The 19,202-nt window shown below is 49.3% G+C and overlaps 1 protein-coding gene across 1 annotated transcript in view; it reads left to right on the top strand.

Moving 5' to 3' along the window:
- Positions 1-19,202, top strand: part of ANKLE2 (ankyrin repeat and LEM domain containing 2) — a 25,650-nt gene continuing 6,448 nt past the window's right edge. Inside the window, exons 1-6 of the mRNA XM_060192692.1 lie at positions 1-222; positions 3,353-3,811; positions 13,505-13,711; positions 14,740-14,939; positions 15,166-15,354; positions 16,241-16,363. Of these exons, the coding sequence (XP_060048675.1) occupies positions 72-222; positions 3,353-3,811; positions 13,505-13,711; positions 14,740-14,939; positions 15,166-15,354; positions 16,241-16,363 (1,329 nt within the window). The 5' untranslated portion in view covers positions 1-71. The remainder of the gene's footprint in view (positions 223-3,352; positions 3,812-13,504; positions 13,712-14,739; positions 14,940-15,165; positions 15,355-16,240; positions 16,364-19,202) is intronic.

Here is a 19,202-nt window from a genome sequence, read left to right on the forward strand (position 1 = left end):
CAGGCGCAGGCGCGGCGGGCAGCCGGGGGCCTGGATCCCGGTGGCGCGATCGCCGAGCGGACTCCGCGGCGATGCTGTGGCCGCGCCTGGCGGCCGAGTGGGCGGCGCTGGCCTGGGAGCTGCTGGGCGCGTCGGTTCTGCTGCTGGCGGTGCGCTGGCTGGTGCGGCAGCTGGACAAGCGCGGCCTCCGCCCTCCGCCCGCGCCGCCGGCCCTCCGCCCAGGTAAGGCTGGGCCTTCCCCGCGGCCTCCCGGGTCTCACCCGGCGCCGCCCGCCCCACCGGGCCCCGCGCCCACGGCGTCTGAGCTGGTCCTCAGCTGTCCCGGCCGTGGCCCCGCGTCCCCCTCGTGTCCCCCTGTCCCTCTGTCCCGTGTCCCCCTGGTGTCCCCCTGTCCCGCGTCCCCCTGGTGTCCCTCTGTCCCGCGTCCCCCTGGTGTCCCTCTGTCCCGCGTCCCCCTGGTGTCCCCCTGTCCCGCGTCCCCCTGGTGTCCCCCTGTCCCGCGTCCCCCTGGTGTCCCTCTGTCCCGCGTCCCTCTGTCCCGCGTCCCCCTGGTGTCCCCCTGTCCCTCTGTCCCGCGTCCCCCTGTCCCGAGTCCCCCTGGTGTCCCGAGTCCCCCTGGCGTCCCGAGTCCCTCTGTCCCGCGTCCCCCTGGTGTCCCCGTCCCCCTGTCCCGCGTCCCCCTGGTGTCCCCCTGTCCCTCATCCCCCTGGTGTCCCCCTGTCCCTCTGTCCCGCGTCCCTCTCCCGCGTCCCCCTGGTGTCCCCTGTCCCCCTGGTGTCCCCTGTCCCTCGTCCCCCTGGTGTCCCTCTGTCCTGCGTCCCCCTGTCCCTCGTCCCCCTGGTGTCCCCCTGTCCCTCGACCCCCTGGTGTACCCTGTCCCCCTGTCCCGAGTCCCCCTGGTGTTCCTCTGTCCTGCGTCCCCCTGTCCCTCGTCCCCCTGGTGTCCCCTGTCCCTCTGTCCGGTGTCCCCCTGTCCTGCGTCCCCCTGGTGTCCCCTGTCCCGCGACCTCCTGGTGTCCCCCTGTCCCGTGTCCCTCTGTCCCGTGTCCCCCTGTCCCGCGTCCCCCTGGCATCCCGAGTACCCCTGGTGTCCCCATCCCACGTCCCCCTGTCCCGCGTCTCCCTGGCGTCCCTCTGTCCCACGTCCCCCTGGTGTCCCCTGTCCTGTGGCCCAGGTTCTGCCCCCAAGACCGCCCCGTGTTCAGCACCTTGTTTTGAAAGTAGAGAAACAGCTGACAGGGTGTCTGCGCCTCTGCGGGGCTCGAACCCGGATCCTGATGCCCGTCAGCTTTCCGCCAGTGCGCTCGACCCTGCGCTGCCCGACTCCCGCCCATTGGGTCTTGTTCCGACCCGAGGTGTGAATGACCTGGGCAGTGTGGCGCGGCTGCTCGGCCTCGGCCTGCGCGCTGGGACAGGCTTGAGGCAGGGACACGGCGACCAGTGGAGCCTTGTCAGGACCTCAGTCGGGCCTGCCCGCACCTGGCCTCTCCCTCCCGGGTGTGGTGGCTGCGCCTCACCCCTGCCCCGGTGCCCGCGGTTCCCTGGCTGCGGCTGTGCTCAGCAGGTCTTTCTGGAGGGCGCCTAAGAGCTAACGACATAAAGGTGACATCCCCATCGCTTGTACTTGTTCAGACTTTATTTTTTTTTTGCTTTCCCCCCTTTTGTTGCCCTTGTTTTATTGTTGGTGTAGTTATTATGGTTGTCGTCATTGTTGGACAGGACAGAGAGACATGGAGAGAGGAGGGGAAGACAGAGAGGGGGAGAGAAAGACAGACACCTGCAGACCTGCTTCACCGCCTGGGAAGCGAGCGACTCCCCTGCAGGTGGGGAGCCGGGGCCTCGAACCCGGATCCTCACCCCGGTCCGTGCGCTTTGCGCCACCTGCGCTTAACCCGCTGCGCCACCGCCCGACTCTCTTTCTCCTCCTCCTCTTCATCTTGTTTTTCTTTGATGCAACACCAGGGCATGAACCTAGGACCGTATGTATGTACAGTAGCACTGAGTGGCCTCCCCTTCCAGTTTTGTTTTTCTGTATATTTGAGAGAGGAAAAGACACCAAAGCACTGCTCCACCGTGCGTGAAGCTGCAGCTGCTTTCTACCCTTCGTGCTTTCGTGTGGTGCCAGGCTTCATCTCGAACCCAGGTTCTCACCATGGAAGGGGGATGCGTTTTATCTGCTGACCCATCTCCTGGTTCCCCCAAGCCCATCTGAGAAGTGTCAGACCAGAGCAAGTTGTGTAGTTCTCTGTGATCTGCTAGAGCTGCCTGCTTGACTCCACAGTTTATATTCAGATGGGCACCGCTCACTGGCTTCCACGGGATTCGTTCCCAACGTAACTCGAGGCAGCAAGAATCAAACGCTCCTGCATTTTCACAATGCATGCTCTGGCTCAGGGTGGTACTGGGTGGTGAGAAACTTACCCAAATAGGTCAGAAACTGCTGTCAGTTTGTTTGGACTGTTAGAGATTTGGAAACAAAAACCTTCAACAAAAATTCTCATGAAGATCATAGACTGGGCTGGGGGGGTGGACGGTAGTGCGCCAGGTTAAACAAGCGATTGTTATTTTTTTTAACTGTTGTTGTGGTTGTTATTTTTGATGTTATTGGTGTCGTCGTTGTTGGATAGGACAGAGAGAAATGGAGAGAGGAGGGGAAGGCAGAGAGGGGGAGAGAAAGAAAGACACCTGCAGACCTGCTTCACCGCCTGTGAAGCGACTCCCCTGCAGGTGGGGAGCTGGGGGCTCGAACCGGGATCCTTACACTGGTCCTTGCACTTTGCGCCACCTGCACTTAACCCACTGTGCTACCACCCGACCCCTGCAAGCGATTATATTCATGTTCTTTATTTTATTTTATTTTAAGAAAAATTTTTATATGTATTTACTTACTTTTCCTTTTGTTGCCCTTGTTTTTTATTGTTGTTTTAGTTATTGTTGTTGTTGTTGCTGTCATCGTTGTTGGATAGGACAGATAGAAATGGAGAGAGGAGGGGGAGAGAAAGACACCTGCAGACCTGCTTCACTGCTTGTGAAGCGACCCCCCTGCAGGTGGGGAGCCGGGGGCTTGAACTGGGATCCTCACGCCGGTCCTTGCGCTTTGCGCCATGTGTGTTTAACCCACTGCGCTACCGCCCAACTTTATTTTTGTGTTTTCTTACTAGAGCACTGTTCAGCTCTGGCTTATGCTGGTGAAGGGGATTGAACCTGGGACTTCAGAGCCTCAGGCAGGAGAGTCTCTTTGCATAACCATCATGCTGTCTATACCCACCCTGAAATTTAAAGCTAGCTTTTATAATGCATTTTTAAAAATGTGATGTGCTTTCAGCCATCCCGTTGATCTTCCTTGTCTTAGGCCTACATGAAATGACAATGGACACCATCTTGGCTCGACTGAAACTCCTGAAACCAGATGACCTTAGAGAAGAGATTGTCAAAGCCGGACTGAAATGTGGACCCATCACGTCAACCACAAGGTTCATTTTTGAGAAAAAGTTGGCTCAGGCTTTGCTAGCACACGGAGCTGACCATCATGCAGCGACTGCTACAGCTCTCAGCCAGGACTCACAGAGGACTTTGCAGTCTGCTGCAGGAAGGTTGGCTGAGCAGGCTGGCTTTCCTGAAGACAGAGATTTTGGCTATAGTGTGGGCTTGAACCCTCCAGTGGAAGATGCCGTAATGTCTAGCACTTGCTCGATGCCCTTCAGTGCCACGACTGGGACTGGTGGCCACAAGGCCTCCGTGAGGGCCTCTACAGAGCCACCTCTGTACTACGGTGTGTGCCCAGCATATGAAGACACCCCAGTGAGAAACGGTAACGTAGTAGGACTGCCCTGTCTGACGTAGGTGGGAAGGCATGGACAGCAGGGGGAGTTGATTTGATTATTTTGTTTTATTGTCACCAGGACTTTTTATTTTTCATTTATATTTATTTGTTTTTAATTTATTTATAAAATAAATATATTGACAAGACCACAGGGTCAGGGTATAATTCCACACAATTCCCACTACCAGAGTTCTGTATTCCATCCTGTCCATTGGAAGCTTCCCTGTTCTTTTTTTTTTAAAGATGCACACTATGTGATTCCTCTTCTTTTTTTATTTTATTTATTTTCCCCTTTGTTGCCCTTTTTTTAAAAAAATTATTTCTTTATTGGGGAATTAATGTTTTACATTCAACAGTAAATACAATAGTTTGTACATGCATAACATTCCCCAGTTTCCCATTTAACAATACAACCCCCACTATGTCATTTATCATCCTTCATGGACCTGTATTCTCCCCACCCACCCACCCCAGAGTCTTTTACTTGGGTGCAATATGCCAATTCCATTTCAGGTTCTACTTGTGATTGCCCTTGTTTTTTAACATTATTGTGGTTAATTGATGTCATTGTTGTTGGATAGGACAGAGAGAAATGGAGAGAGGTGGGGAAGACAGAGAGGGGGAGAAAAAGACAGACACCTGCAGACCTGCTTCACCGCTTGTGAAGCGACTCCCCTGAGGTGGGGAGCCGGGGGCTCGAACCGGGATCCTTATGCTGGTCCTTGTCCTTTGTGCCACCTGCGCTTAACCCACTGAGCCACCGCCCGACTCCCAGCTTCTCTATTCTTTATCCCTCTGGGAGTGTGAACCAAAAATATTTATGGGGAGCAGAAGGTGGGAGTTCTGGCTTCTGTAATTGCTTCCCCACTGTACATGGGTGTTGGCAGGTGGATCTACACCCCCAGCCTGTGTCTGTCTTTCCCCAGTGGGGCAGGGCTCTGGGGAGGCGGGGTTCCAGGACACACGGGTGAGGTCGTCTGCCCAGGGAAGTCAGGTTGGTGTCATGGTAGCATCTGCAGCTTGATGGCTGAAAAAGCATTAAGTTAGAAAGCAGAACAAGGGAAGTCGGACTGTAGCGCAGTGGGTTAAGCGCAGGTGGCACAGAGAGCAAGGAGCAGCGTAAGAATCCCAGTTCGAGCCCCCAGCTCCCCACCTGCAGTGGAGTCGCTCCATAGGCGGTGAAGCAGGTCTGCAGGTGTCTGTCTTTCTCTCCCCCTCTCTGTCTTCCCCTCCCCTCTCCATTTTTCTCTGTCCTATTCAATAACAATGACATCAGTAACTACAATAATAAAGCAAGGGCAACAAAGGGGAATGAATAAATAAATATTTTTTAAAAAGTTAAAAAAATATTTTAAATAAAAAGGGAGTCAGGCAGTAGCGCAGCAGGTTAAGTGCACGTGGTGCAGAGCACAAGGACGGGGCGAGGATCCTGGTTCGAGCCCCCTGTAGGGGAGTCGCTTCACAGGTGGTGAAGCGGGTCTGCAGGTGTCTTTCTCTTCCCCTCTCTGTCTTCCCCTCCTCTCTCCATTTCTCTCTGTCCTGTCCAACAACATCAGTAACAACAACAACGATAAAACAACAAGGGCAACAAAAGGGGAAAAGATGGCCTCCAGGAGCAGTGGATTCATGGTGCAGGCACCAAGCTCCAGCAATAACCCTGGAGGCAAAAAAAAAAAAAAAAAAGAAAGAAAGAAAGAAAGAAGGAACCTAAAGGAAAGAATATAGCAGATGAGATTTGGGGTCTCCATTTTGGAAAAAGCTAGTAAGTCTATTTTAGGTATATTCCATGGGGCCCATGACTTTACTAATATTTACCTGAACTGGAACCAAAAGTATTGTCTGGGGAGATGGTATCGGAGTTGGGAATAGCACTAGAAAGCTGGATCAGGGAAGAGAGTAATTCCCAAATATGGGAAAGTATCTAAATATTGTTGATTATAAACCCCATCAATTTGATCTGGAGCCTGTGTAGCCTCTGCATCCCTGTAGGTCTGAGCTCACATTCTGTGGTCACAGCTGGGAACATGCACTCATTGCCCGTCTTCCTCAGGTGGTAGAGTGTGTTATCCAACCTCCCATTCAGAGAATGGAACATTCCCTACCATTGTTGATCCACATGGAGGACAAGGTCTTATAGGGCCACAGAGGGGCCCATTATGTTGTTCCTGATGGAGGTGACCAGTGACAGTGGAGAGAGGATCTGTTAGAGGTCTAGGCCATCATGTCTGTGTGAGGACCCCAGGACTCCCTGACTAGGGCCCCAGGTGATGGGGTGGCCTGGTGGTGACTAAAGAGTCATCATTGAAGTGTGCTGGTCTCTTGCCCTTACTCGGCTTTTTTCATCCTCACTTTGTCTGACACGGCTAGCCTTGGAGTGATTGAGGGAAGGGAAACAGGAAGTATGTGAGGAGGGTGTCATGGCCTAAGTAGAAACTATTTGATTAGGTGCTTTATGGTGTTTTTTAAATTTTATTTCATTTAGGTCTTTCTACTTTTTTGCTGCACTTATTGACTCACTGCAAACTATTGCGCACTTTTGCTTTGAAGTATATATTTTGCACATCACCTTATCTCATGGGCCCTGGTCTATATCTAGGTTCTGAGGTTTTGTTAGGAAATTTACTACCTCAATGGAATTAAGGAGTCTTGTGAGCTAGGAAAGGTCTCACCAGAGTAACGAAGCTGAAGGAAGGGTTGACATTCCACACCTGCTGTCTCTGAATATAATCCAAAATGAAACATGTTGAGGTGGTACTGGTTGCGCTGATTAGGCTGAGATCAACAGATTCAGTATCAGTTGGTGTGGGTCGAGAGAAACCAGCCAGCAAATGATCCCCGCCCCACAGGTTCTAGGACGGAGAAATATGGATTTGTAGAGAATGGGAAAGATTCCTTCTGTCGTAAGGTTTAAGAAGGCAATAGATTATTATTATTATATCAAGTTATTTGGAAATTTGGTTGATTTTGAAAATCCTGTTGTTAGGATTTGCTGTATCATAGAAGATCTCACCATGATTTATGTCATTTAATGCTATTTACATATAGTTGTATCTTATATAGTGTTGCAGAGGAGGGGTAGATAGCATAATGGTTCTGCAAAGAGACTCTCATGCCTGAGGCTCCAAAGTCTCAGGTTCAATCCCCTGAACCAACATAAGTCAGAGTTGAGCAGTGCCCTGCTAAAAAATAAAATAATGATAATAATAAAAAGAACTCTTACTCTTTTTTTTTTTCCTCCAGGGTTTTTTTTTCCTCCAGGTGCTGGGCTCGGTGCCTGCACCATGAATCCACCGCTCCTGGAGGCCATTTTTTCCCCTTTTTGTTACCCTAGTTGTTGCAGCCTCATTGTGGTTATTATTGCCATTGTTGATGTTATTTTGTTGTTGGATAGGACAGAGAGAAATGGAGAGAGGAGGGGAAGACAGAGAGAGGGGGGGAGAGAAAGACAGACACCTGCAGACCTGCTTCACCACCCGTGAAGCGACTCCCCTGCCGGTGGGGAGCCGGGGGCTCGAACCGGGATCCCTACGCCGGTCCCTGGGCTTTGCTCCATGTGCGCCCAACCCACTGCGCCACCGCCCGACCCCCAAAAAGAATTCTTATATAGTGATGCAGCCAGTTGCTTCTGGTCTCCCTGGTCTAAGATACAGGTTATATAATATTTCAAAGAAAAAGTTATTATTAGAAATGTACTAACGGGCTGGATGGTGGTGTACCTGGTTGAACACACGTTACAAGACGCAAGTAACCAGGTTCAAACCCCAGTCCCCACCTGCAGGGGGAAAGCTTTACAAGTGGTGAAGCAGGGCTGCAGGTATCTCTCTGTCTCTCTCCCTTATTTGTTTATTTATTTATTCCCTTTTTTGCTGCTCTTGTTTTTTATTGTTGTTATTTATATCGTTGTTGGATAGGACAGAGAGAAATGGAGAGAAGAGGGGAAGACAGAGAGGGGGAGAGAAAGACAGACACCTGCAGACCTGCTTCACTGCTTGTGAAGCGACTCCCCTGCAGGTGGGGAGCCGTGGGCTCCAGCCGGGGTCCTTACGCCGGTCCTCGCACTTTGCGCTACATGCGTTTAACCTGCTGCACTATTGCCCAATTCCCTGTCTCTCTCCCTTTCTATCCCCCCCTTCTCTCTCGATTTCTGGCTCTCTCTAGCCAATTAAATAAAAAAAGACAATAAAAAAATTCTAATTTTAAAAATTAAAAAAAAGAAATGTACTAACAATTTAAGCCCACTCTTAAAATTCAGTCAGGTTACCAACTTGAAGCCTTAAGTGCTTAGATTGAAGTAATATATACTCAGAACTGGGCTTTATGCATCAAAGTTTGAGACATTCAATCTATTTTTCCCCTCTCACATTGATTAAATAGTGACTTATTTATAAGATTATAGTGTGTATATTAACATCATTCCCACCACCAAAGGTCTGTGTCTCTACCCCCACCCCCTATAGTGAAGCTAAAAATCTACCCTCACCCTCCACCCAGAGTTTTTTTTTTTTTCTCCAGGGTTATTGCTGGGGCTCAGTGCCTGCACTATGAATCCACTGCTCCTGTGGCCATTTCCCCCTTATGTTGCCCTTGTTGTTTATCATTGTTATTATTATTGTTGGTTTTCCTGTTTGATAAGACATAGAAAAATTGAGAGAGGAAGGGATACAGGGGCGGGGCAGGGCGGGGTGGGAAGAAAGACCATCTGTGAAGCAACTTCCCTGCAGGTGGGGAGCCGGGGGCTCGAACTGGGATCCTTACACCAGTCCTTGCGCTTTGTGCCATGTGCACGTAACCCACTGCACTACCGCCTGACCTCCCCCACACACCAGATTTTTTTTTTACTTGGTGTAGAACTACCAGTCTCTTTATTTTAGACTTACTGATGAGTTGATTTTGCTAGCAGGGCTGTCATTGGTACTCAGCCACTATACAATTCCAACATTCCCGTTCCCAGTGGCCTCTTTTTGTCCCCTCCTTTTTCTTTCTTTCTTTCTCTCTCTCTCTTTTTTTTTTTGATAGAGGAGGAGAGATGGAGCAAAACAGAGAGGAGAGATACCTGCAGCACTGTTCTCTCTCTCTTGTGACACCCCCCTTCCCCAGGTGAGAGCTGGGCACTTGAATCCTGGTCCTTGCTTGTGGTAATGTGTGTGCTGTACAAGTGAGCCACTCAGATTTGTTTTTTTATCATATATGAGAGAGAATTTCACACAAACAAGAAAATAAGCCAGATGATGGCTCTGGTACATGCGGTACTAGTGCTGGAACCAGAAACCTCAATGTGCAAGTTAAAGCTCCCAGGGAGCTTTCCCCCAGGGAAAGGTGAATTAGAAGATCGCAAAGTACAGAGGAGGAGAACAAAGAAGAATTTAACCACCATAAATATCACCCCAAATTAATCATTGTTAACATTTTTTTTTTTTTTTTAACCACAGCACTGCTCAGCTGTGGCTTACCAGTGGTGCAGGGGATTGAACCTGGGACTTCAGAGCCTCAGGCATAAGAATCTCTGTATAACTATTATGCTGTCTACCCCATCTTCATTGTTACCTTTTTACAATTTTCCGAAAACTTTTATATGATTTTTTTTTCCAATTGATACTCTGCAAATGTCCTCTGCTGTTGGGAGACCCCCCCCCCCACCCCCATCTTTTTCCAGATAGAGGGAGAGAGGGAAGTGCTGTAGCACCACCCACTGCTTCTGAACGTTCCCTTTGGCCTGGTGCTCCCCGTGTGGTGGGGCTTAAACCCGGGTCTTACCAGATACACATAGTGAAGTGTGTGCACTGCTGGGTAAAATATCTCCTGATAAAAAGCTCTGACTTTTTTCTTTCTTTAAAAAGATTCTTTTTAGAGGGAGAGGGAAAGAAACCATAGCACAGAGCCTCATTCATTGTAGTAGGGGTTGGGCTCAAACCTGGGTTGTTGACACAGCAAAGTAGCTCACTGTCCAAGGGAACTAATTCACTGGCTGTCTTTTTTGGAAAAAATTATAATTCATTTCCTAGGATTGAACCCAGCACCTCACATACACAATGGCATGGACTCTGCTGCCTGAGCCACTTCCCTGGTGTCATGAATCTTTATATTTATATTTTATTTTTTTGCCTACAGGGTTATCACTGGGGCCTGGGGCTCTATGCCTGCACTAGGAATTCACTGCCTCTGGAGGCTATTTTTCCCCTTTTGTTGTCCTTGTTGTTATTGTTGCCATTGATGTTGTTGGATAAGACAGAGAAATCGAGAGGGGAGAGGAGACGGGGGAGAGAAAAAGAGAGAGACCTACATACCTGCTTCACTGCCCGTGAAACAACCCCCCTGCAGGTGGGAAGCTGGGGTTCGAACCTGGATCCTTACACCGGTCCTTGTGTTTAACCTGCTGTGTTACTTCCCAGCCCCCTTTTTTAAAAAAAAATTTTATATTTATTTATTTTTCCCTTTTGTTGCCCTTGTTTTATTGTTGTAGTTATTATTGTTGTTATTGATGTCATTGTTGTTGGACAGGACATAGAGAAATGGAGAGAGGAGGGGAAGACAGAGGGGGAGAGAAAGATAGACACCTGCAAACCTGCTTCACCGCTTGTGAAGTGACTCCCCTGCAGCCGGGGGCTCGAACCAGGATCCTTATACTGGTCCTTGTCCTTTGTGCCACGTGCGCTTAATCCATTGTATCACCGCCCAACTCCCTTCTTTTTCTTTTTTCTTTTCTTTTTTTTTTTTTTTGCCTTTAGGGTTATTGCTGGGGCTCAGTGCCTGCACCTCAAAACCACTGCTCCTAGAGGCCATCTTTCCCCCTTTTGTTGCTCTTGTTGTAGCCTTGTTGTGGTTATTATTGTTGTTGTTGATTTCGTTCAGTGTTGGATAGGAGAGAAATGGAGAGAGGAGGGGAAGACAGAGAGGGGGAGAGAAAGACAGACACCTGCAGACCTGCCTCACCGCCTGTGAAGCGACTCCCCTGCAGGTGGGGAGCCAGGGGTTCGAACCGGGAGCCTTACGCTGGTCCTTGTGCTTTGCGCCATTCTTTTCCTTTTTAACAAGAGCACTGCTCAGCTCTGGTTTATGCTGGTCTGGAGCATTGAACCTGGGACTTTAGAGCCTCAGGTCTGAGAATCTCTTTGCATAACTATTATGCTATCTACTCCCACCCTCTCTCTTTCTCTTTTAATTTTTATTTAGAAAGTGGAAATATAGACAAGACCACAGGGTGAGAGGGGTACAAGTCCTACCACCAGAACTCTGTGGCCCACCCCCTCCCTTGATAGCTCTTTTTTCCCTTTAATGTCAAGATCCATTTATGAGAGGAGTAGAGGAAACCAGGATAGCACTGGCATACAGTGAAGAGACTGAACTCAGGGCCTCACGCTTTTGAGGGTCTAGCACTCCGTGCCCTGTGCCACCCCCCGGGCTGCACCATGAATATCTGTTTGTTGCTGGGACTTGGTGCCTGCGTCTACAGAGACAGAAAGAGTTGAGAAGGAAGGGAGGATAAAGAGAGACTCGCAGAGTCCCTGGCACCACAGCTTCACCACTTGTGAAACTTCCTGTCTGCAGGTGGGGACCTGGAGCTTGGACCCGGGTCCTCACACATGGTGATGTGTGTGCAGAGGTGCCCCCACTCATCTTTTTGTTGTGCTAGGGAACAAGCTGTGTGTTCACAGCCTTCAGCTGCCATGCTCAGCGTGTCCCTCCATGTACTGAGCAGGACAGATGCCACAGCACTGCTGTACTTTCTATTTAATTCTTTAAGTAACGGGAGTGAGGGAGCCAGGTGGTGGTGCACCTGGTTAAGTGTACACATTACCAGGACCTGGGTTCAAGCCCCTGGTTCCCCTGCAGGGTGAAAGCTTCAGGAATGGTGAAGCAGGGCTGCAAATGTCTCTCTCTCCCCCCCTTCCTATCACCATCTTCCTTATAAATTTCTCTATCTCTGTCCAATAATAAATAAATAATATTAAAGTTAAAAAGCACTATTTAGTGGAGTTATTAGACCTTCAGAGGAATAAAGATAGCAATAATAAAGATAGATGACTTAGAGAGAGGGATGGGGATTGGGTGGTAGCGCAGCGGGTTAAGCACAAGGACCAGCGTAAGGATCCCAGTTCGAGCCCCCGGCTCCCCCACCTGCAGGGAAGTCACTTCACAGGCGGTGAAGCAGGTCTGCAGGTGTCTGTCTGTCTCTCCTCTCTATCTTCCCCTCCTCTCTCCATTTCTCTCTGTCCTGTCCAACAACAACAGTATCAGTAACAACAATAACTACAACAATAAAAGGCAACAAAAGGGAAAATAAATAAATTTTTTAAAGTGGGGAAAAAATGAGCAAGTGGGCTCAGGCAGCTGTTCTGTGATGTGGTGCAGGTGCCAGGCTCCAAGTTCACCCCTGGTGCCACGTGATACACACTTTGCGGCCTGGGTGGTGGCACAGAGGTTAAAAGCATGAGGCTCTCAGTTCAGTCAGTACCTTGCCATAATGATGCTCTGGTTCTGTCTCCTCTCTCATTGGTAAATAAACATTTAAAACTAATAATAAGTTTTAGTTTTAGTTTTGTGACACCAGGGAATGAAACAGTGTATCACGTCTGCACAGTGCTAGGTGCTGATCCTGCAGTACCAAGTATTAAGGCCAAGGCCTGAAGCAGGGCAAGGCGAGTGCTGTATCCTCAGCCATCCCGAGCCCATAAATAAATAGATCTTATGAAAACTATAAAGTAAATTTAAGCCAGGGCAAGGCAACTGCTGTATCCTCAGCCATCCCGCAATCTTATGAAAACTATAAAGTAAATTAAAGCCAGGGCAAGGCAACTGCTGTATCCTCAGCCATCCCGCAATCTTATGAAAACTATAAAGTAAACCGGTGGTGACAGCACAGTGCTTCTGCAAAAAGACTTTGATGCCTGAGGCTCTGCGTCCCCGGGTACAGTTCCTAGCACTGCCATCAGCTAGAGTTGAGCAGGGCTCTGGGTGTGTGTGTGTGTGTTCCGTCCCCATTCCTGTATTTTTTTTTTAATTATATTTGTTTATTGGAAAGAAACAGAAATTGAGAGGGAGAGAGACAGACACCTGCAGCACTGCTTCACCACTAGCAAAGCTTTTCCCCTATAGGTGGAGGACTGGGGGCTTGAACCCGGATCCCTGAGCATTGTAATGGGTGCGCTCAACCAGGTGCACCACCACCCGGTAACCCCCCCCATCCCTGTATTTCTCTCATGAAAATAAGCAAATATAAATAAATAAAAGTATGAAATAATAGTATGAAAACCATCTTAGATCTTGAATGACCGGACTGCAACTGTGTCTGACCGAGCCTAGGGCCTTTCAGATGTGAGTGAGATGGTTGTGCGCCCAACTCCTCATCTCTTTTTTTTTTTTTTTAATTATACCTTTTATTTGTTTATTCCCTTTTGTTGCCCTTGTTGTTTTATTGTTGTAGTTATTGATGTTGTTGTTGTTGAATAGGACAGAGAGAAATGGAGAGAGATGGGGAAGACAGAGAGAGGGAGAGAAAGACAGACACCTGCAGACCTGCTTCACCACCTGTGAAGCGACTCCCCTGCAGGTGGTGAGCCGGGGGCTCGAACTGGGATCCTTGCACACTAGTCCTTGTGCTTTGTGCCATGTGTGCTTAACCTGCTGTACTACTGCCCGACTCCCTATTCTTTAACTTTCTTTTTTGTACCTTTTCCCTTGTAGAAAGGATTCATGTTTATGAAGATAAAAAAGAAGCATTACAAGCTGTCAAGATGATCAAAGGATCTCGATTTAAAGCTTTTACGAACAGAGAAGATGCTGAGAGATTTGCTAAAGGAATCTGTGACTATGTCCCATCTCCAAACAAATCCTCTCTACCACCTTCTCCTGTGAAAACAGAACCCCTCTGTAACAGTGCTAGGTTAAAAGGTAAACCATGCAGCAGACCTTGGTGTTACTGTAGATTTTCATACCAAGTGTTTTCCTACAAGGTGTTTTCTGTCCTGTTTCCTGATACTTGGTAACTAGTGTTTTCTACTTTGGGAAGCAGAGAGTTAAGGCCCAGGCCATGGGGCTAGTCGTACGATTTGAGTAGCACTGGGGACCACAAGGTAGAGATGATAGGGTCTGGGTGACAGAGCTAAAGTGGACAGAGGCTGAGGAAGAAGCAGGGGAAGAGCCACCCTCACCCCATCTGTTTTCCCTCTGTCTCCATCTGTCCCAGTGCCTGTGGGATTCTGGAGCTTAACCAGATACTGAGACCCCCCAAACCTGTTGCTCTTTCTCCCACGACTCACTTCTGCTTAGGCCCCTTGAGATCCAGTAAAACTTGGGCTTACTGTGGAAGCTATCAGCCAGGAACTTCCTGCAGGCCTCCTGGCTCGGCTCGGCCAGTGCTTGGACCTCCGCAGTTATGCGTGTGAAGCCCCAGACTTTAGCGTCACCCCGCCTTGGTGTCTTCCTCTCTCTTCCCAAGCTGATGGGGCTTCAGAAAGAGGCCTCCCTCCTTGCAGACATGTGATCTTTGCTGGAGGTCCCAGCTGCCCCTCAATTCCTCTGTTGAGCTTAACTTGAGCTTAGGTGAAAAACTGGAAGAGTTGAACAGCCACAGAATCCTCTTCTGTTTGACAAGTCCCCTGAGGAAGGCTTCTCAGAAATTCTCAGATAGTAAAGCAGCAGACACTACGGTGGGCTCACTCTGTCTTCAGGAAGGCCCCATGTGTTTGCAAGACCTTGTGTGGGTTGCTGATGCCGTCCCCTTAGCCAGGGGCCTCCTTCTTCCTCCACCTGCTGAGATGGCCAGGTCTTTCTGCCGTGACAGCAGACAGGACACACCTTCCCCTGTGCATTGTAAGGGTCACTTCTCTGGGAGGGATTTTTATTCCCCTCCTTGTAGCATACGGTGGTTGATAAGCAAGTGTTTGTGAAGTTAAGCATTCTTAAATTCTGTCTCTTAGCCACAGACGGCTTGTACTTACCAGAGTCAGAAACGGTAAATAAGGAGAGAGCCAACAGTTATAAAAATCCTCGAACACAAGACCTCACTTCCAAACTTCGAAAAGCTGTAGAGAAGGGAGAAAAAGACACCTTCTGTGAACTAGTCTGGAGTAACCCCCGGTACCTGATCGGTTCGGGGGATAACCCAACCATCGTCCAGGTGAGCCTGCTTCCAGCGTCCTTTGCCTCAAAAGACCACATGTGACAAACACACCTCACGGTGCACTGCCTGCCCTCAGGAAGGGTACATGTGACAAACACGCCTCACGGTGCACTGCCTGCCCTCAGGAAGGGTACATGTGACAAACACGCCTCACGGTGCACTGCCTGCCCTCAGGAAGGGTACATGTGACAAACACGCCTCACGGTGCACTGTCTTCCCTCAGGAAGGATGTCGGTACAATGTCATGCACGTTGCTGCTAAAGAAAACCAGGCTTCCATCTGCCAGCTGGTCCTGGAGACTCTGGAAAACATGGAGTTTATGCGGCTGATGTACCCAGATGACAGCACACGCATGTTGCAGAAACGCACCTCCTACATCGTCGACCTGTACCTGAACACACCTGACAAAGTGGTGGGTATTCAGCACCTCTCAGTTAATTGTAGGCGTGTCCCTGTGCATGTGGAGGGCCTTTACTGAGCGCAGCTTTCAGTCACATAGTTGGGAAACAGGCCCCGCTTACACTGAGCCCCTCCACCGCACCCCAGCAGACAGGACCGTGCTAGGCAGGATGCATGCCAAGCCCTTCGGTTGCTGTTGCTGAGACCTGGTCTGTAGACTGGCGGAGAGTCCATGCTGGGGCGTCATCGTGGAGCTCAGAGCTCCACGTGATGCGGGTGGGTTACTCTGCACAGACACGTTTAGGGCTGATTTATTCTGGAGCTGAGGTCACAAGGCTGCACGGGCCCGGCCTGTCTGGGCCCAGGCAGTTGGCCAGCACCGAGGCTCGACCCTGGACACTGAACGTGCGCCAGCCAGCAACAGTTACTTTCCAGTCACAAAACCAATGGCTTCACAGTGTTGTGGGGTTTTTTTTCCGTCCAGGGTTATTGCTGGGCTCGGTGCCTGCACCATGAATCTACTGCTCCTGGAGGCCATTTTTCCCCCTTTTGTTGCCCTTATTGTTGTAGCCTTGTGGTTATTATTGTTATTGTTGACGTCATTCGTTGTTGGATAGGATAGAGAGGTGGAGAGAGCAGGGGGAGACAGGGAGAGAAAGAATGACACCTGCAGACCTGTTTCACCACTTGTGAAGCGACTCCCCTGCAGGTGGGCAGCTGGGGCCTCGAACCAGGATCCTTAAGCCGGTCCTTGAGCTTTGCGCCACTTGCACTTAACCTGCTGCACTACCGCCCGACCCCCCCTAGTGTTTTGATTTGAGGGGTTTGTCTGAGTGCAACTTTGTGAGACTAAGAAGTGTGAATGAGAATTAAGTGTTCTTCCTCCACACTTTCCTCAGGGCTATGACACACCGTTGCATTTTGCTTGTAAGTTTGGGAATGCAGATGTTGTCAATGTGCTTTCTTCACATCCTTTGATAGTGAAAGACCCAAGAAATAAATTTGATAAAACTCCTGAAAATGTAAGTACCTAAAAATGCTATTAGTACATGATGTTAAGAGTGAAAATGCATGGAGTGACTTATTCCAGCAGAGGAGAACTGGAGATGCGAGCCCTGGGCTTACGTCAGCACGTGGCGCAGAGGCAGATACACTCTGCCAGAGGCCACCTCTATGCCAGGAGGGAGGAGCAGCCCGTCTGCTGACTCTGTGTTCCTGAAACAGTTGGTTAAATGTCCTTAGAAGCTTACAGGCTAATACCAGCTTCTCTGTGGACTCCTGAAGCTGTCCAGGGTCAGAACAGAGCGGGTGGAAGTGGAGGTGAGGATGGTGATGCTAAACCAGCCCAGTGTGTACTGACTACTGCCCTAGGGCTCTCCCTGCACTGCCACCTGCACACAAGTCCCGGGAAACTGAGCGGAGTGCACCAGAGGGGGACAGCAGTCCATCAAGTGATCTGGAAGATGGGCGTGAGTTGTGCCGTGACTTGGCACTGTTAGCTGACCCCACCCTTTAGACGTAGGGTCTGTAAGGCCCTGTTCAGGTGGTGAATTCTCTTTGATAGCGACTATTGTTACATGAGCCGTGCTGACTTGCTTTAGAAAGTTCAACATAGGGGTGTCGAGCGGTAGCGCAGTAGGTTAAGTGCATGTGGTGCAAAGCACAAGGACCGGCGTAAGGATCCTGGATCGAGCCCCCGGTTCCCCACCTGCAGGGGAGTTGCGTCACAGGCAGTGAAGCCGGTCTGCAGGTGTCTGTCTTTCTCTGTCTTCCCCTCCTCTCTCCATTTTCTCTTTGTCCTAACAATAACAATGACATCAGTAACAATAATAATAACTACAGCAATAAAACAACAAGGACAACAAAAGGAAATAAATATTAAGTTAAACATATACTTAGACAAAAAACAATAAAATTTCCAGACAGCTCTACAGTTTTAGCCATCTTTTTGAGTGCCTATGTATGTGTTGTTCTTTTCAGTATGAAACCCTATGTGGTAGACAGCATTTGAAAAACATGGGGCATGGGGCATGGGCCAGGCTGTGGCACCACCAGTAAGACACAGACTACCAGGTGCAAGGACCCAGGTTCAAGTCCCCAGTCTCCACCTCCAGGTGAAGGCTTCACAAACAATGAAGCAGGTTTTAGGTGTCTCTTTCTCTCCTTCTCTTTTTTCCTATCTCTCTCCTTGCTTCTCTCAGTCTCTGTTATAATTTAAATAATAAAAGATGGGAAAAACAAATAAATAAAATAAAATGTAACCCAAAAAAAGCATTAGACATCTCTCAGTTACTTAAAAATACTTCTCAGGGAGTCGGGCAGTAGTGCAGTAGGTTAAGTGCACATGGTGCAAAGTGCAGGGACCGAAGTAAGGATCCCGGTTCGAGCCCCCGGCTCCCCACCTGCAGGGGAGTTGCTTCACAGGCGGTGAAGCAGGTCTGCAGGTGTGTGTCTTTCTCTCCCTCTCTCTGTCTTCCCCTCCTCTCTTCATTCCTCTGTCCTGTCCAACAATGACGACATCAATAACAACAGCAATAATTACAACAATAAAAGAACAAGGGCAACAAAAATGGAAAATGAATAAATGAATATTAAAAAAATACTTCTCTCTCTGGGTGGGGGCAGCTAGCAGAATGTTTATGCAAAGAGACTTTAATACCTAAGGCTCCAAAGTCCCAGGTTCAGTCCCCCTACACCACCGTAAGCCAGAGGAGCTGAACAGAGCTCTGGTAAAAACAAAACACTTGGGGACCGGTGGTGGCACAGCAGTTTAAGCGCACATAGTATAAAGTGTAAGGACCCACACAAGGATCCTGATACAAGCCCTCGCTTTGTGCCACGTGTACTTAACCCGGTCCACTACTGCCCAACCCCCTTTTTGTTTTTATTTTTGCGCCCTCAACCGGCTGTGCCACCACCCAGCAGCTGCAAATTCTTAACACTACATTTTTCCAAGGAGTCAAAGTTGATTTGTATAGTATCAAAATTAGTCTAGTGCCTTAGCCACTTGCGCCACCTCCTGGACCACTCAGTTTCATTCTTATGCATGTTTCAACCCATTGTTTTCAACACCATTTGTTGAAGAGACTCTGCTTTCCCCATGTAATAGTCTGGGCCCCTTTGTCAAAGATTAGATGTCCATAGGTGTGGGGACTTACTTCTGGGCTCTCAGTTCTCTTCCATTGGTCAGTGTGTCTATTCATGTTCCAGTACCAAGCAGTTTTGATGACAACGGCCCTATAATACAGTTTGAGATCTGGGAGTGTGATGCCTCCGGTTCTTTTCTTTCTTCTCAGGATTGTTTTGGCAATTCTAGGTCCACTATCCCTCTCTTTCTGCACCTCTCTCATAAATAAAACATTACAGAGAAAAGAGAGAGAGATGAGCCACAGCACCTCGCTGCGTACTTGATACCAGGGCCAGCAGGAGCCTCAGGTATGAGGCTCAGGGCCTGCCAACCAGGCCAGTGCCCAGATGGGACCATGAAATACTTGGCATCTTGGCTTTGTTTTGTTGACTCTAAAACTTGCTTTTAATGGGGCCTGGTGCTGGTCCAGCAGGTAGGAAGGTACGGAGCACATTGACCACGTATGTGACAGACAACCCAAGTTCAGACCCTAGCTCCAACCCGCAGGGCAGAGTTGTCATGAGGAGTGCTGCAGCTGTCTCTTCTGTCTCTCTCACCCTTTATTAAAGTAAGTAAATGGACACTGCGCAGTGGAGGCATCAAGCTCCAGCAATAACCCTGATGGAAAAAAAAAAAAAAAAAAAACAGCTTGCTGAGCAGGGGAGACAGCACAGAGTTTGTGCCTGAGACTTGCAGGCCTGAGCTCAGCTCCAGGCTCAGTCCCTAGCTCCACC

The sequence above is a fragment of the Erinaceus europaeus genome, chromosome 6 (genome assembly GCF_950295315.1).
Source record: "Erinaceus europaeus chromosome 6, mEriEur2.1, whole genome shotgun sequence".
NCBI lineage: Eukaryota > Metazoa > Chordata > Mammalia > Eulipotyphla > Erinaceidae > Erinaceus > Erinaceus europaeus.